The sequence below is a fragment of the Chelonoidis abingdonii genome, chromosome 6, assembly GCF_003597395.2.
Source record: "Chelonoidis abingdonii isolate Lonesome George chromosome 6, CheloAbing_2.0, whole genome shotgun sequence".
NCBI classification, from domain to species: Eukaryota; Metazoa; Chordata; order Testudines; family Testudinidae; genus Chelonoidis; species Chelonoidis abingdonii.
The window spans coordinates 30146615-30162403 of NC_133774.1; the positions used below are offsets into that span (position 1 = coordinate 30146615).

At 40.3% G+C, this 15789-nt stretch overlaps 1 protein-coding gene across 1 annotated transcript in view; it reads right to left on the bottom strand.

Moving 5' to 3' along the window:
• Positions 1-11442, bottom strand: part of C6 (complement C6) — a 40032-nt gene extending 28590 nt beyond the window's left edge. The window contains exons 1-6 of the mRNA XM_032802647.2: positions 11275-11442; positions 10133-10289; positions 8024-8168; positions 7132-7273; positions 6130-6268; positions 3469-3669 (exon numbers count right to left, since the gene is read on the bottom strand). Of these exons, the coding sequence (XP_032658538.1) occupies positions 3469-3669; positions 6130-6268; positions 7132-7273; positions 8024-8168; positions 10133-10289; positions 11275-11417 (927 nt within the window). The 5' untranslated portion in view covers positions 11418-11442. The remainder of the gene's footprint in view (positions 1-3468; positions 3670-6129; positions 6269-7131; positions 7274-8023; positions 8169-10132; positions 10290-11274) is intronic.
• Positions 11443-15789: the final 4347 nt, after the last annotated feature.

Here is a 15789-nt window from a genome sequence, read left to right on the forward strand (position 1 = left end):
ATCAGACACAGGAGGAGCTGACGCAGACTGTGGATTCCACAAGAAGGGAAGATCACTGAGGTGAACAAATCCGCCAATAAGCGCAGGACCCACCAAGGTGGAGGAGGAACTTTGTCACAGCATGAAAAACCATATGGATATATTCTTATTAAAAACTCTTCCCTCTCCACTCAACAGGATTCTTGGCAGCTGCTAAGATATGAAAAAATAATAGTTTTTGGAAGAAGCTTATCGCTTCACTGCAGACATTAAAAACTACTATAATTTTTTTTCATATTGGGGGGAAATTATCCTTTTATTAAAAACATCATAAGCCACATGTTTTATTTGATATGCTAATGTCAGCATTTTTGTGATTTTGTGTTCATTCATTTTGGATTCAAATATATATATAAGTAGCAAAGAAAAGTGCTGCACATTGAAAACTACCCTGTTTTTGTGGAGAATGGTTTCTTGAATTAAGTAGTTCAAACTCAATCTTAACCAATTTACTGTTGCCCAGTGTACTAGGATCACCTATCAAAGCAAACGGGCTTAATCCAAAATCCATTAAAATCTGAACGAGTCTCTCTGCTGATTTCAACGGACTTTAGAACAGGCAGTTATTGACCTGCCAAATACTTCTGGTACATCCTGACAATCAATTGGTCTCAAAGCAATGTTCCTTTTCATTGGCAGGGTAGGAGTTCAGTAAGAAAAAATAATGGCAATACTTTGCATTGGATAGCATTTTGAACAAAAGAACTGTGCAGTTATTAACCAATTAATTCACAAGGAATGGTCTTAAAGATATTCTGCTTGTACCTTTGAAAACTAGATAACTTTGTCACAGCTCTTCCTAAATTTAACATACAGAATAGGACAAGTAATAAATGTTATGTAATTTGAGAAGGGTCAGAGAAGAGTCATGAATATGATTAAAAGATTTGAAAAATGAGCTTAATCTAGTTAATTTATCAGCAAGAAGGTCAAAGGGTGACTTTATTGCTGTCTGTAAGTGTATACACAGGAAACAGAAATTTGATCGTAGCAGGCTCTTCAATTTAGCCAACAAATATATAACAAGATTCAATTGCTAGAAAGTGAAGCTGGACAAATTCAGATTAGATATAAGGTGCTATTTAAAAAGAACAACAACAACAGTGAGGGTGATTAACCATTGGACAATTTACCAGGGATTTTGTATCACTGGAAATCTTTGAATCAAGGTATGCTCTAGTTAAATAACTATTGGATAATCCTGTGGCACTTTATAGCCTAACAGACGTTTTGGAGCGTGAGCTTTCGTGGGTGAATACCCACTTCGCAGACGCAGGTAGTGGAAATTTCAGGGGTAGTATATATATTGCTAGCAAAAAGCTAGAGAATTACGAGTTTAGTTCGAATCAGCGGAGGATGGCCCTTGTTCTAGCAAGTAGAGTGTGAAAACCAAGGAGGAGAACTGGTTCTGTATGGCAAGCCATTCCACAGCTTGTGTTAGTCCGAGCTGATTGTGCAATTTGCAGATGACTGAAGCTCAGCGAGTTTCTCTTTTGAAGTCTGGTCTGAAGTTTTTATTCTGCAGATGGCACATTAAGGTCTGCTATAGTTGTGCAGGGAGGTTAAGTGCTTACCTACAGGTTTTTTGTACTATTGCCATTCCTGATATCTGATTTTGTGTCCATTTATTCTTTCGTAGTGATCTGTCCAGTTTGCGATGTACATCAGCAGATGGGGCGTTGCTGGCAATGATCGTATATTATACATGGTAGGACGTGCGGTGAAATGAACTCAATGAGGGTGTGGCTGATTGGTTTAGGTCCTGTGACTGGTGTCGCTAGGTTAGATATGGGCAGAGTTGCATCGAAAGTTGTTTTCAGGATTGGTTCCTGAGGAAGTTACTATGGACGGTGTGCAGTTGCTGAGTGAGAAATACGTTTCAGGTTGGCAGTTGTCTGTGGGCAAGATTGCCTGCCACCAAGACCTGTGTGAACAGTTGGGTCATGTCCAGGATGGGTTGTAGATCTCTGATGATCCGCGTTGGAGGGGTTTAGTGGGGCTGTAATGTGATGGCCTAGTGAGTCCACAGACAACCTCAACCTGAAACTATTCTTTACCAGCAACCACACGCGTACCATAGTAACTCTACTCTCAGGAACCAATCCATGCAAACACCTCGAGCCAACTTGCCCAATATCTACACAGCGGACCCATCACAGGACCTAACCAGATCATCACACCCCATTGGTTCATTTCACTGCACGATCCACCAATGTATATACGCCATCTATATGCAGCAACGCCCCTCGATCTATGTAACATCGGCCAAACTGATCAGTCACTACGAAAAGATAAATGGACACAATCAATATAGGAATGCAATATACATAAACCGTGTAGCGAGAGCACTTCAACTCCTGGCCACACTTAGCAGACCTTAGGTGGCATCCTGCAGCAAAAAACTTCAACCAACTTCAAAAAGAGAACTGCTAAGCTTCAGTTCACTGCAATTCTGACACCATCAGCTCGGACTAAACAAAGACTGTGAATGCTTGCAATTAAGAAACCGTTTCTCTCCCTTGGTTTTCAACTTACTGCTAGAACACGGGCCCATCCTCTCTGATGAACTAACCTCGTTCTTACTTGCTTGCTACATATATATATACCTACCCTGGAATTTCCACTACCTGCGGTCTGACTGAGTTTGGTATCACCACACGAAAGCTCACGCTCCAAAACGTCTGTTAGTCTATAAGGTGCCACAGGATTCTTTGCTGCTTTTACAGATCCAGACTAACACGACTACCCCTCTGATATTTGACAACTATTGGATAGACTATTAATAACTTGACAGTTCCAAGACTCTGGTATTATAAGGCAAGAGTAACCAGAGGTGAAAAATAATCTGGATTTATTCTCATATTTATAAAATCACAAATCCTTGTTGAACTTTATTTCATCTAGGCCATTTTCTCAACCAACTGTCTGGGCTTGGAGTGAAGGGTAGGGTTATCTGATCTGTTAGTCTCAACTCTGACGTACTCTTAGAAGAGAGGTAACCTATGATGTGTTGACGTGGTACTTTTCCACACAGTTGTATGTGTTTAAAGGTATATTATAGATATCTCTTGTGGCATAAGGAAGAAAAAATTCTCATTTATATGCAAGTCTAATGAAATTTTATGGGTATAAAATGTGGTTCTATCTCTTAGAAGTCATTTAAGGGCAAGGTGATAACCCATGTGTGAAAAAACAATGTTTATATTTCACTCAAGTGAACAAAATTGCCGATTCTTAAAGTAAGAGGTAATCTGGGTTTGACAATCATTTCAGCCCTGAGTACCCATATTCCTTTCTCTCATTTAGCATAGAATAAATTTTTGTGCTAGCTTGATTATAAAATGTAATCTTTTGAAAATCTGCCATTCCTGGAATTGAACAAATGGAGAGCGAAAGAAATAATAAAATATGAGATCTAGTTTATTATACCTTTTTATATGAGGCTTCAATGGCTTCCTTGAAGGAGGAAGATGATGTGATTTTTACACGTCTCTTTTTTGAGAAGAGACCTGGGATCCCAGAAGAGCTTCTTCCAGAGCCAGTGTGTGAAGCATAACTATCAGATTCTGTGTGCAGAGGAATTATATCCTGATAGAAATCCGATGCCACATCATCCTCTTCATTTTCCACCTAGAGAAGCAGAAATGGGTTGTTCATTGGAATATTATTAAATAATGAAGTTCTAAAATTTTCTGGGAGCAACACATTTGAATGACAAAATGACAAAAAAAGTCCATTCATTACATGAGGGACTGTTTTTAGAAGCTGATGGTTAAAATGTGCAAAAGGTATATGCACAGAAAGGCATGTGGATATGAAAATAGGTGAAATGGGTGTTTTTGCATGCAGTTATTCATTTATATATCAAATACATGTTTGAATGTACAAAGTTTCAAGTGCAACTGACATGTCAGACTTTGAAAATATGTCTGAAAAGCCTTAATATTTTCCACTTTCAATATGCTTTCCAAAGCTGTTGATATTCAAAGGAGCTCAGCCCTTCTGCAGTTGCATGTACGAAGTTACTTGCAAGGGATGAGACAACTGATTTGCATAAAACAAGAAACGATCCACATTTTCAGCCCAAACTCAAGCAAATCCAAAATAAAACATTTTGGGGAATTTGAAAAAGTTAAGTTTATGTTAGTTTGATTGGATTTTTGTCCATTTCTTGTTCTGCACATTGCTCCACTCTTTGATTTAAGCTGGGAGCAGGACAGAAAGAAGTAAAATACTATGAGCAAGGCTATTCTCATAGAATCTCTAGCCCATTTCAAACTACAAAGCACTGGAATGTAAGAGGGAGATTCTGGTCCAATGACCTTTCCAGCCCAAAGCATGTGGTATACATGTATGTACAAATCCAGATGTACATACAGCACAAACCTCGAAACCTTCTGTAATTTGCTAATCTCTATTGGTGGATGAAAACTCACTATGTCATGAGGACAGCTTTGCAGACACATTGAGCAAAACAATTTGCTGCTCCCATAATTAAACATTTCTGCACTCTTCTACACTTGAACCTGGATGGCTACTAAATCTACAAGCTGTGTACAAGCAAATCCAGTTAAACTCTTTACAAAGCGCCTTTGGAAGTGTGGTCTTTGTGCAATCACACCTCTTATGTCACTGATAAAAAATATGGCTGCAGTTAGGACAAAATCTGCAATGTGGACCTCATCCATAGCATGGACCTTGTTGCACATTTTGCCCTTATTCCATCGACAGAGCTGCCATTGACATTGTGGAAGTAGAGAAAGAACTGACAGGGATTTGTAGGGGATCTTAATGCAAGACAGTCTCCGTTAGCAAGAGTTAGCCTAGCTGTAACCCTAATAACGCGAGATTTGTAGAAGTGAGTGGGAAAGAACTGTGGGAGAAGTCGTTGCAATCTTGTGTCGCTGGGATTGTGTGAAGCGAGTGGGAAAGAACTGTGGGAGAAGTCGTTGCGACCTTGTGTCGATAATGAGGAATGTAAATTGGCGTCTGAATAGAAGTGAGAAAAATAAGATAACAAGATGGCCTATGTATAAACAAAATGCAGCTGTTGCTCATTATTGTACTTAACAAAAAAGTATAAATGCTTGCTGTAATTGTTTACCAGTGAAGAGACCTGCCTAGGAGGGGGAAACCCTGTGTCCTAGGGTACTCCCTCCCTCTTTGCAATAAATAAAGTGAGAATAAATAAAGTGTTTGATTTTGCTGCACCCAACCAAAGAGTGAGAACTGAGTTTTTCTCCGACAACATCAATAAAGATCTGTAGTGATCTGTCTCCAAAGTGATATAAAGTAACTCCTCACTTAACGTCCTCCTGCTTAACATTGTTTCAAAGTTACATCGCTGCTCAATTAGGGAACATGCTTGTTTAAAGTTGTGCAATGCTCCCTTATAACATTGTTTGGCTGCCTGCTCTGTCTACTGCTTGTAAGATTCTGTGGAAGAGCAGCGACTTTACAAGGGAACATTGCACAAGTTCCTCGTCTCTGCCTTCTCCGCCTTCTTCCCAGTGCTTCCCTCACCACCAAACAGCTGTTCGGCAGCGCTTAGGACTTTGGAGGGGGGGAAGGAGTGGGGATGCGGCTGCTCCAGAGAGAAGGTGGAGTAGGGATGAGAAGAGGTGGACCTGGAGTGGAGCAGGGACAGGAAGAGGCGGGCCTGGAGAATCCCCCGGCAAAGTCGGAGCCTGTTCTTCTCCAGGGAAGCTGCCACTGCAAAGGTATCCTTGCCTGTAACAAGCTGTGCCTGTAGGGGGTAAGCTAGGGGCACTTCCCAACCATAGTACAGTACTGTACAGTTTATAATGCCTTTTGTCTGCCCCCAAAAAATTTCCTTGGAACCTAATCCCCCGCATTTACATTAAATATTAAGGGAAAACTGGATTCGTTTAACATCGTTTCACTTAAAGTTGCATTTTTCAGGAACATAACTACAATGTTAAGTGAGGAGTTACTGTACCTGGTCATAGCCCTTAGGTACTTTTCTTGAGTCATAATCTAGAATATATCACTGCTTAACATACCTATCTCTCTCATATGGACATCTCATAGCAGAGCTGTTGTTTAGTGGCTTTACTCCTCAGACAGTACCTGAAAGCGGATAGTCTCAAGATTTGCAGGAACACGGAATGATTTCCTGGTGTCATTGCCTTTTACAGTTGTGCATTTTCCTCCGTTGAATGAGTTATCAAGGATTTCTCCTCGGCTCTCTCCAGCCAGAAGATGAAAACTAGAAAGAAAGTAATTTTCAGAAGTTAAAAAGGCAGGGAAAAATAATAGGCTAAAACCTGGTGTAAATCAACATAGTTGAAGAGAATGCAGGTTTACATCAACTAAGGATCTAATCAAAGGATTTTATGTTGATGCTTTGAAAGAAATTCTTCCTACAAGAGTTCCGAACTCATGAAGAATGCATCACAAAAATGCACCTATACTTTCCTGCTTTTCTGTCTCTATTCATCCAGAACCCCATGTCACACCCATCACTGGGGAACTGGAGTACCTAGAGCTGTAATGTTTGAAGAGGCTGCACATATACCCCCTCTGTGCTATGCTTTGGGTCTTTGGATTTAATTCTGGATTAGAAGCACTCTTTGGCAGAAGAGCGAGTTGCATACAGTCACCCAGTAAAATTATTCTTTTCAGCTGACTGTAGCAAACAAAACAACTTTAAAATGATGATGGGTAAAAATCTAATCAAAGAAATTCACATGTAGTGCAGAATAAGAGATGTTTAGGGAAACATTCTCCAACCAACAGAAGGGCTCAGACACATCAGAAATGCTCAGTTAAATTGTGAGGAGACCAGGCTGCCAAGAGTGCCCATGGGTGGGGGCCCAACGCCCCAGAGACTAGTGCTTGGAATGCTCTCTCTATTGCATCCTGTATAGGAAACAAGGGAGTGCTATGCCTCGGTGCTTAATTATATTCTTATAATTTTTTGACATTCTTAATAAAAAGATACCAGGTATTTGGTGCAATTGGATTCACTAATGTACCAGTGCAGCCTTCAGAGACTAAAAACGTCATTTACGTAAATATTAATAAGATAAAAACACCACAACCTGAAAAGGGCAAGCAAAAGCAACATACCCATTACCCATTAACTGTACACTGGGGATACTCTCATATCTCCTGTTGCACACGGTCTTTATCCGTCGACAGTCCCTTTCATCTGACTTGTCCCCACAGTCGTTCTCTCCATTGCACTCCAAACTTTTGGCAATGCAGCGACCTGTTCCAGAGAAACCACAGAAACCAAAATATTTTTCATACGATAGGTCTGTCCATTAGAATGAGGGTAAGACAGAGATGCTTCTAATCCTTCAATAATTAGGGGGTATGAGTCTGCAGGAAGAAAAGAACTCTACGGAAATAACAGAAATGCCTTCGTTGTTCTAGCTGGGAGCAGCTTCTCTTGATCTACTGGTTGGTCACATATAGAATTGCCCTGGTTTAACTTAAGATTTGCCAAAAGCCTATGTGAACATACTTTCTTTGTTTAACTCGGGCTTATTTTCATCGAGGAACAGGCCAAAGCTAAACCTACATAAGCCACCTTTAAATCTACTTAAGAGAGTCCACCCAGAACTTTGCACTAGTTCAGTTAAACTGGTACAAAACAAGTCCTAAAACTCTAAAGAGCCATGTACACACACAGAAGAACCCATGCAAAGAATCTCTTCTTGTTAGAGCACTGCTGTTCTTCAGTAAACAGAGCTCACTGGACAATCTGCCCTGGCTTAAGTTTCTTGTGGACGCAATGAAGACAGAAGGAAGCAGCACAAAGATATAAAGCGCCTATTTTGCACACAAATGCATTGGCAATCCATTCTCTTTAACGTCTTTCCAAAACTCCACAAATGCATATGAAGGATTTGCAGAGTACACACAGCATGGCATTTTTCAAATAAGCAGCCTATTACCTTTATTATTTTGATTTGAACATCTGATATAGTGGTTATGGAGTGAATAGCACCATTACCATTTTCACACTGGAACTTATTCCTGCAGTCAACTTCCTCTACGTTCCAAAGTTTAGTTGGGAAGCATCTCCGGGAATCCACCAATTGTTCAGTACAGGCCTGTCCCCTGAACTGAGATGGGCGCCGCAAGGACCTGACACGAAACTGAAAGGAAACCAAGGAAAAACTGAGGGGTTATTTTTGTGTTTACCTATTCACTAGTAGGATAGTATTAATGAGCGGTGGGCAGAGCTATACACAACTGGTCGCTGCTGACTAGAACTGGAGTTGCATGAATTGCGTGGGTGTAACTCCAGGATTAGGCAGAGCAGAATTAGACCCACTATGTATCTTTGTTTGCAGTCACGATCATGTTTCCTTCTAGGCTTCATTGTTTGTGATTATTTGTGATCCATAACTGCATTACTATATTAACTATGCTGAGTTCTATGCACCATCTCTCAGCCCATGTCATCCTTTCCAATCATTTGGAATTTATTTAGTCTTATCTTTGTATTTGTTTTGAAAAAATCACACCCTTCTGTCTTCAAGGTCATTTAGATAAAGCTGCCAAGCATCATCCAGAGCCCAGAGAGAGATTTGTACAAGGCTGGAGGGGAACGCGTATGAGGGTAGGGTGGAGCAGATTACCAATGCAAGCCAATTTTTTAGCTTGAAACAGAAAAATACACTGCATCGCTATCTATGTGATTAAAAACAAGGCAGTATTTCATATACATGTTTCTAAACACAAACTGAGTAAACAAGAGGGGCTGAGGGTTCTGTACTATAGGTGCTGGAACTAGGGATACTAGGGGTGCTACTGCACCCCTTGGCTTGAAGTGGTTTCCAGCATATACAGGCTTTACAGTTTGGTTCAGTGGTTCTGAAACCCCCCACTATACAAATTATTCCAGTACCCCTTTTCTGTAAAGTTTAAAAAATGCACCATGAAGATATGAGTTATTGCTCCCCGAAGCTCTTAGTGTTTGTATGTGGAGCTGCTGCTGTGTTTCTCTATTTCTGCTGTCCCTTTCTGCACCAGCTCTGCCTGGCTCTAGAGAGAAGATGGTGCAGGATGACGGTAGAGCACCTTCTCCACACAAATGCCACATGAGCTAAATCACCTCCTAAGGAAAACATCCATGCTTCCCCACTCATCCCACTTGGGCGGAGCAATTTGGTAGCCTGCGTTGCTGCAGGAAGCATGATTATCTAAGCACATAGATGTCTGAAATTCCACAGAACATACCAATTGCCTAACTGGATCAGCCCCATGGCCCATCTAACCCAATATCCCATCTCAGACAATGGCAGCACCAGATAATTCAGAGGAAGGTGTAAAATGCCACAATGGGATAATCTGCCTTCCATGAGGGAAATCCCACATGGCTCAGGGCATCCATGAGATGGGCAAGCCATTATATGCTTCTTTCTGGATTCATGCTGCATTTTGGTGGCATGGCTCTCTTAAGAATTAGCTACCTGGATTAGTCTCATCGGATTCTGAAATACCTTTGAAAATCTGATCTTAAATATTTAATTAGGTGCTAAATACTTTTGAAACTCTTGCCTTTAGACGCAGAGTTGGAATGAATGTTGAAAGAAGCAGTCTTAATTCCCACTGCCAGACTAGGACAGTATTTGTACCCTTTTTATCTTTTTTTTTTAATCCCATTAAAGTGGATGATCTGACCCCATCAATGTAATTATTCCCCACTTTAGAATGTATTGACAAATACTGTGAAATATTCATACACCGCTGTCATTTTGGGGTGACCCAAAGAGACTTGTTACTTTGATGGCAGAATTTACTACATCCACGGGAGACTTGTTCCTAGTAATGACACTACCCCTGGAGAAAGGAGACTTGGCAAATTTGGTGCCTTTTTGTATGAATATGTGTGTGACAATGATTTGTGGTATCCCAGCATGTTACTTCTCTCTCTATTCTGAGCTGTTTCTTTTAACTGACTGCCTCCTATTCCTGCCCTGATGCCAATTTATTATTGATTTCCCCTGTTCCCTTGGGCTGTGCAAATCAGTTTGCCATGTGGTTCAGTATCTGAAATGCAAATAAAACAGTCACATGTCCTCACACTCATCCATCAAATTTATTTTCCACGTACTTGTTTTTTAACACACGGGTCACATTCCGACCAAGGACCAAAGTCTCCAAGCTGACAGTTGATAGGACATGCCTGCTCGTTACATGCCCGGGATTCCTGCTTTGTGCACAATTGGTCACAGAAGTTTTTTCTATAATAATCATCCACTTTTATTTGCCTAAAATGTAAAAAGTTAAAATTAATTTAGTTAGAGCCCTGTTAAAAAGTGGGAACCAGCTGCAAAGTTTGGATCCAGAGGCGAGCTTCTTCCAGCTTTGGGGTGGGAGATGTTCACATCTGAGGTTTTTGGGTTCCAATCACTATAATGACAAGGGACAGTTATGAATTTGGATCCAACCCAACCAAACTTCTTCCATGTTCGAGGTTTAATGGAACAGGAGTCTTGATTCAGGTCCATCTCTATGGCAAAGTGCCAGCAGATGCGAACAGAAAAAGATCAGATTTTAATAACCAGATAAGGAGCGGCTTCCATGCGTGAAAGAAAGAAGAATCCAGTTGGATGATATATCAATGTAACAAGGAAACCTGTACTTCCGAAGTTAGGCTTGATTTACCTTCTGTTTAAGAATTAAAACACTGTTGCAGAATTCAATATTTACGAGACAAGCTTTTTTGAGATTGCCAAGTTTGACTCCTTTATACCTGTTCAAAGGCAGTGCATTGCAACGGCCGGACCTTGCAGTCAAGGAGCGCAGCACTCTGAAGCTCATCAATATCACTCCTGAGTTGGCTTGGATGATGGTGGGTCACTCACATATATACTGCTTACTGGAGCAATGCAGGACTGAACCCATCATTACCAGAATAAATTAATATTGAGCTTTTCTATGTCCTCACTACAAGGTTCGTGAGCAAGGAAGACTCACTTGGAGACATCTCAATTTTTTTTAAATGTATTTTCTGATGAGAATTTAAACTTTATGTATCTAATCATCATCTAAGCACGGGGACAGGCCAACTGTTCTTTTTTCCTTATAGGTTATGGATGCAACAACTTCCAAAAGAAAAATAAGATTTGTGCACAGCGTACTGCAAGTCCTTGGGTACTTTTAGATTTGCCAGCCCCAAAGTGATAGTTTCCTAACAGTCCACCAGAAACAGAAAAGTGAAGAGGTAAAATCAATATGGCAGTTCACACGTACCTTTGCCTGGTCTGGGTTCCATAATTGCAAGTTTTTGAACAGCTTGACCATGATCCCCAGGGGTAATGTTCACAGTAGCATCCCTGGCTGCTCTGAATCGCCATGCCCAGGAGGATAAAGCACACGAATATACCCTTGTCCATAGTTTGAAGGTGTCCAGCTACACAAAATATGAATATTCAGTGCAAGAGCAACATACCTTGGAACATACACATTTTTTGGGCCCCGCTCTTAATAATAATTTGTTTTTCATTATCTTAATTTTGAGAGTACAGTAAGGCAGAGATCTCCTTCAAAACACCATTAGCTGACTGAGATTTCTGGAAAGTGATTATTGTTCGAGGGATTTATCTGTTAATATTTTACGAACCAATCCTGTGTCACACACGTCAATAGGGGTTTTGCCATTGATTAGAATGGGAGTAGGATTGAGCCCTAAATGAATATTTGTAACACCATTTCAGATTAAGAAATTGTCTAAATCTTCACGTATGTGACCAAGAATAATTTGATCCTGCTATCCTTACTCAGGAGTATTCCCAATAGGTATTTTGCTTGAATAAAAACAGGATTAGGAACAATATTTGTTTCAAATTAAGCCTGAAACAATAGAACGCTATCCCCAACGAACCAACATCAGATACATTTTGACCCTAATCCTTCGATGGGACTAGTCACAGGCTTAAAATGAACTGTTGTGCTTAAGTGCTTTGCTGCATGGGGCCACTGTTTCTACAGTTTTTCCTTGCTACCTTGAGCACCATTAAATACATTTCAATTCCTGTTTTATTTCACTGGGGCTGCCTGTCTAAGCTACAAACTCCCACTCTCCCAGGCTCAGCAAAGAAGGAAGCCAGGGATGAATGCTGGCCCACTACTAATTCCTGCATATCAATTAATATGTATTTGATGAGTGATCAGATTACAGAATGGTCCTTGGAAAATAATATTTAGAAAATATACAACACTCTTCAAAGTGTTACATCAATGACTAATCCCTGGAAGGAAGGATGATTTTTGATAAAAGTATTATTCACATTTAACAACTGAACACAGAAGTTAAGTGATTTGCTAGTGCGTAAGTAGCAGAGCAGAGATTAGAACTTCTGGCTTTCCTGGAGTTCCTGCTTCCCAGTCCCCTACTAAATCCAGGTATGGTACTTCCCACCTAAAAACGACCAAACTCTACTGAAATTCTTTTCATGTTATTTTGTTCATGACTTACCCGTGTGCAGATAAAGGCCCACTTGTTCTGATCTGCTAGAGTCTCTATAATAAATACACTGACAATTACCAAACTTATATACAGTTTACACATACTATAAAAGTGAATTAATCCATTGAAAAGAAGTAGACTTACCCTGATGCTTCACATACACTGAAATCAAAAGCAAAAAAGCCCACTTGGCTAATTTACCACATGATGGTTGGCTGCAAAGTCAGTCAGTTTCAGTTTTATGAAACCTCAGCCTGGTTTGAAAGGTTTTTCAAAGCCTTTTCAAGAGGTGCAGAGGTTCTGTTTGTTGTAGTTACAGTTTAATCACAGATCCGCTGGTGGTATTATAGTTTTCAGACAAGCCGGCTGACTGCCAGCACCTCTGTGATTACCTTAAAAAATATACCTTATGCTTTGGTGTTGTGCTAGGAATTCCTCTTTCTACTATGTAGACCTTCGGGAATAAGCAATTATTTTAAAGTGGTTGTTCAGAAACACACACATGCCCATGGATACAAACACACACTTTTCCTACAATGTAGGAGGCTGAGTAATGATTATTTGCTCAACACTGTGCATATACAGAAAGGAATGAACTTTATTTTGCAGTATTGATACATTACCATGTCTGTGGGAAGGCTGATGGGGCATGGCCATCTTTAATATTATCAGCAAAACCCAGGGAAAAGCAGACATAGAATGATTTATTTAAACAGTTGGTCAGACATAACAAGGAAGAAAATATGGCCACGTGTAATATATATATTTTCCTTTACAGAATCACTTTAAACCTGTCTGCTTAGGTTCTCAGCTGCTCTGAACTGACATAAGCCTAATACCAATTACACCAGTTTACACCAGCTGAGAAGCTGGTCCATCATTTTTTATAGTGAGATATTTTTAGGCAGATTTGGTAAAACTTATATTTTACCAGTGGCAAAATAAAGCCTACTGTGTGCACTCTTCTCTGGATTTTGATAAAGAAGCATTGAATATTAAAGTTAGCAAGACACATCCTTCCCCATCCCTCTTCCCATAAAGAGACTGTCACCCATTAAATAAACACGGTAACAGAATTACTGGAAGTTAAAGTCTGCTCTTTTCTTTACACAGAGTTATGCAATGAAACAATCAACCTCCACATCTCAGAAAAATCTCCCACTGTATAGGAATGGGGTAGTAACAAATACTCCTGCCCATACATGACAGAATAGCTACTACTCCTCTTTGGTATTCCTGGACTGCCACTTCTGTCATGAGAGTGTCAGTTCCTGATTCCTTCTTAAGTCAAATTAATGCCAAGTGTTGCAGATCTCCTTGATATGCCTGATAATATGTCAATACAATTCAGCTCCCAATTTGAGAACAATTGGTTTAGGTAGAAAGCTGGTGAAATTCCCCTAAGGTGTGACAAGTTCCATAACAAATTGTATTAGTAGACACAAATTATAATACATAAGGGTCCAATCCAGCACAGAATATCAAATCCTGTATATTCTCCAGAAGGCCTTGGAGGGAAATTTGATCTCCCAAAGAAGCCAAAGACCAAACAGGCAAACTGCTCCAGGACTGAGATTATTTAAACTGCCTCTTTGCATCTGGTCCTGAACTGCTTCCACTGGGCCTTTGGTGGATACAACGACTAATGAGGGAAGTATGAAACGTGGGTAATTCTCCTTCATGACTACATCCAAGGGAAGGGTAGACTGATGAGTTTTACGGTGGAGCTCTCTATCTGGTTTGTTTAAAGCACAATTTCCTGAGGGAGAGTGTGATGGCTGCTCTGAACACACTGAAGAGATAGGGATTGCTGCTCGTGAACCAGCAGTAACCGTCATTCCAGACACCACAAACAATAGCTACATCCTCCCTAGTAGAACCATCACACTCTAGCAGTCACTTAGGGCTAGATTTACAAAGGCACCGAAAGATGCACACATACCTAGTGGGATTTTCAATAGCCACCCTAGGTGCTTAATGCCCAAGACTTCAGGTATTTAACCTGTTTAGGCACTTTTGTAAATCCCATTGACTGCCTAGCTGCATGTTTAGGGGCCTTAGTACCTTTGTAAATCTGGTCATCACAGACTAGATCCTTCCAGGTTCTAGGACCATGCTAGCTTGTAAACAATTTTGGGCAAGGACAGTCCTTTTGTCCTGTATTGTACAGCACTAGGGGTCCTGGTTCATGACTGGGGCTCATAGGTGCCTGGATAATAGAACTAAATAATATAGAAGAGATGTTGAATAGTTGAGGTGAGCGTGTCCCATCACCACCAATTGCTCATTTTCCATGGCTCCCTTTCTTGCCAACCCAAGTTAAACTCTAGAATTGAGCTGTAAGCTAGAAAAAAGTGTAATTTTATTGCTACAACCCCTTTGTTGTTTTTTATATGTCAGTAGTGCCTAGACACCCTAGTTGAGATTGAGGCTCCATAGAGTTAGGCACTATACGTACATAGTCACAGATAGCCCCTACCCTGAAGAACTGTCTATATGAATAGACAAAACAGGCAAAGGGTGAGAGGGGAAACAGGGGTACAGAGATGCAGCTTGCCCAAGATCACTAAGAAAAGTGAGGAAGAGAAATGAAATCTTTTGGCTTCCACTCCAGTGCCTTACCAACGAGAGAAAGTTGGGAGTGAAGGAAGCATGGATGGCAGCAGAGTGGCAAGAATCTCCCCTCACATTAAAGATTACAGGGCCATTGACACACATTTCCAAGAAACTGGCAAAATTAAACCCCAGAGTCACACATGTATTTGGGAAAAAAACCCACCACTTTGACAGTTTGCTGCATTTCATTATTTTTCTGTTATGGTTACAGCTTTTTTTCTTTTGCCTCTGGTCTGGAGCAGTCTTGTTACAGAATTTGAGGATATAATTAGCAAACTGATGTTCTGTTGCCTTTTGCCATATAATTATTGCACTGAATAAACTGTCATAAGAAATCAGAATAATTACCAGTCAGCCTGACTACTGACTGGGTGGGAATTGTGAAGCTCTCTGGAAAACACTTGCCTATTCATTTCACAGTGTATCCTTGACTGATACCAGTTTACTGAAGATAAATATTTGAGTGGCCTACACTGCATTGTAAATATAATCTAAGTGTACATTAGGTATAGGTAAAACCTCACAAATTGTGAGTCTTGGTTATAACAGCATAATATTTGATGGATAAACCAACACTTTTCATGTCTGACTGAGAAACTGCTTTTTGTGTTCTTTTATAATACGAGAACAAGGAGTCACCCCAGATCTAATTTAAAATAACTGAAAGGAAATAGCACCTCAGG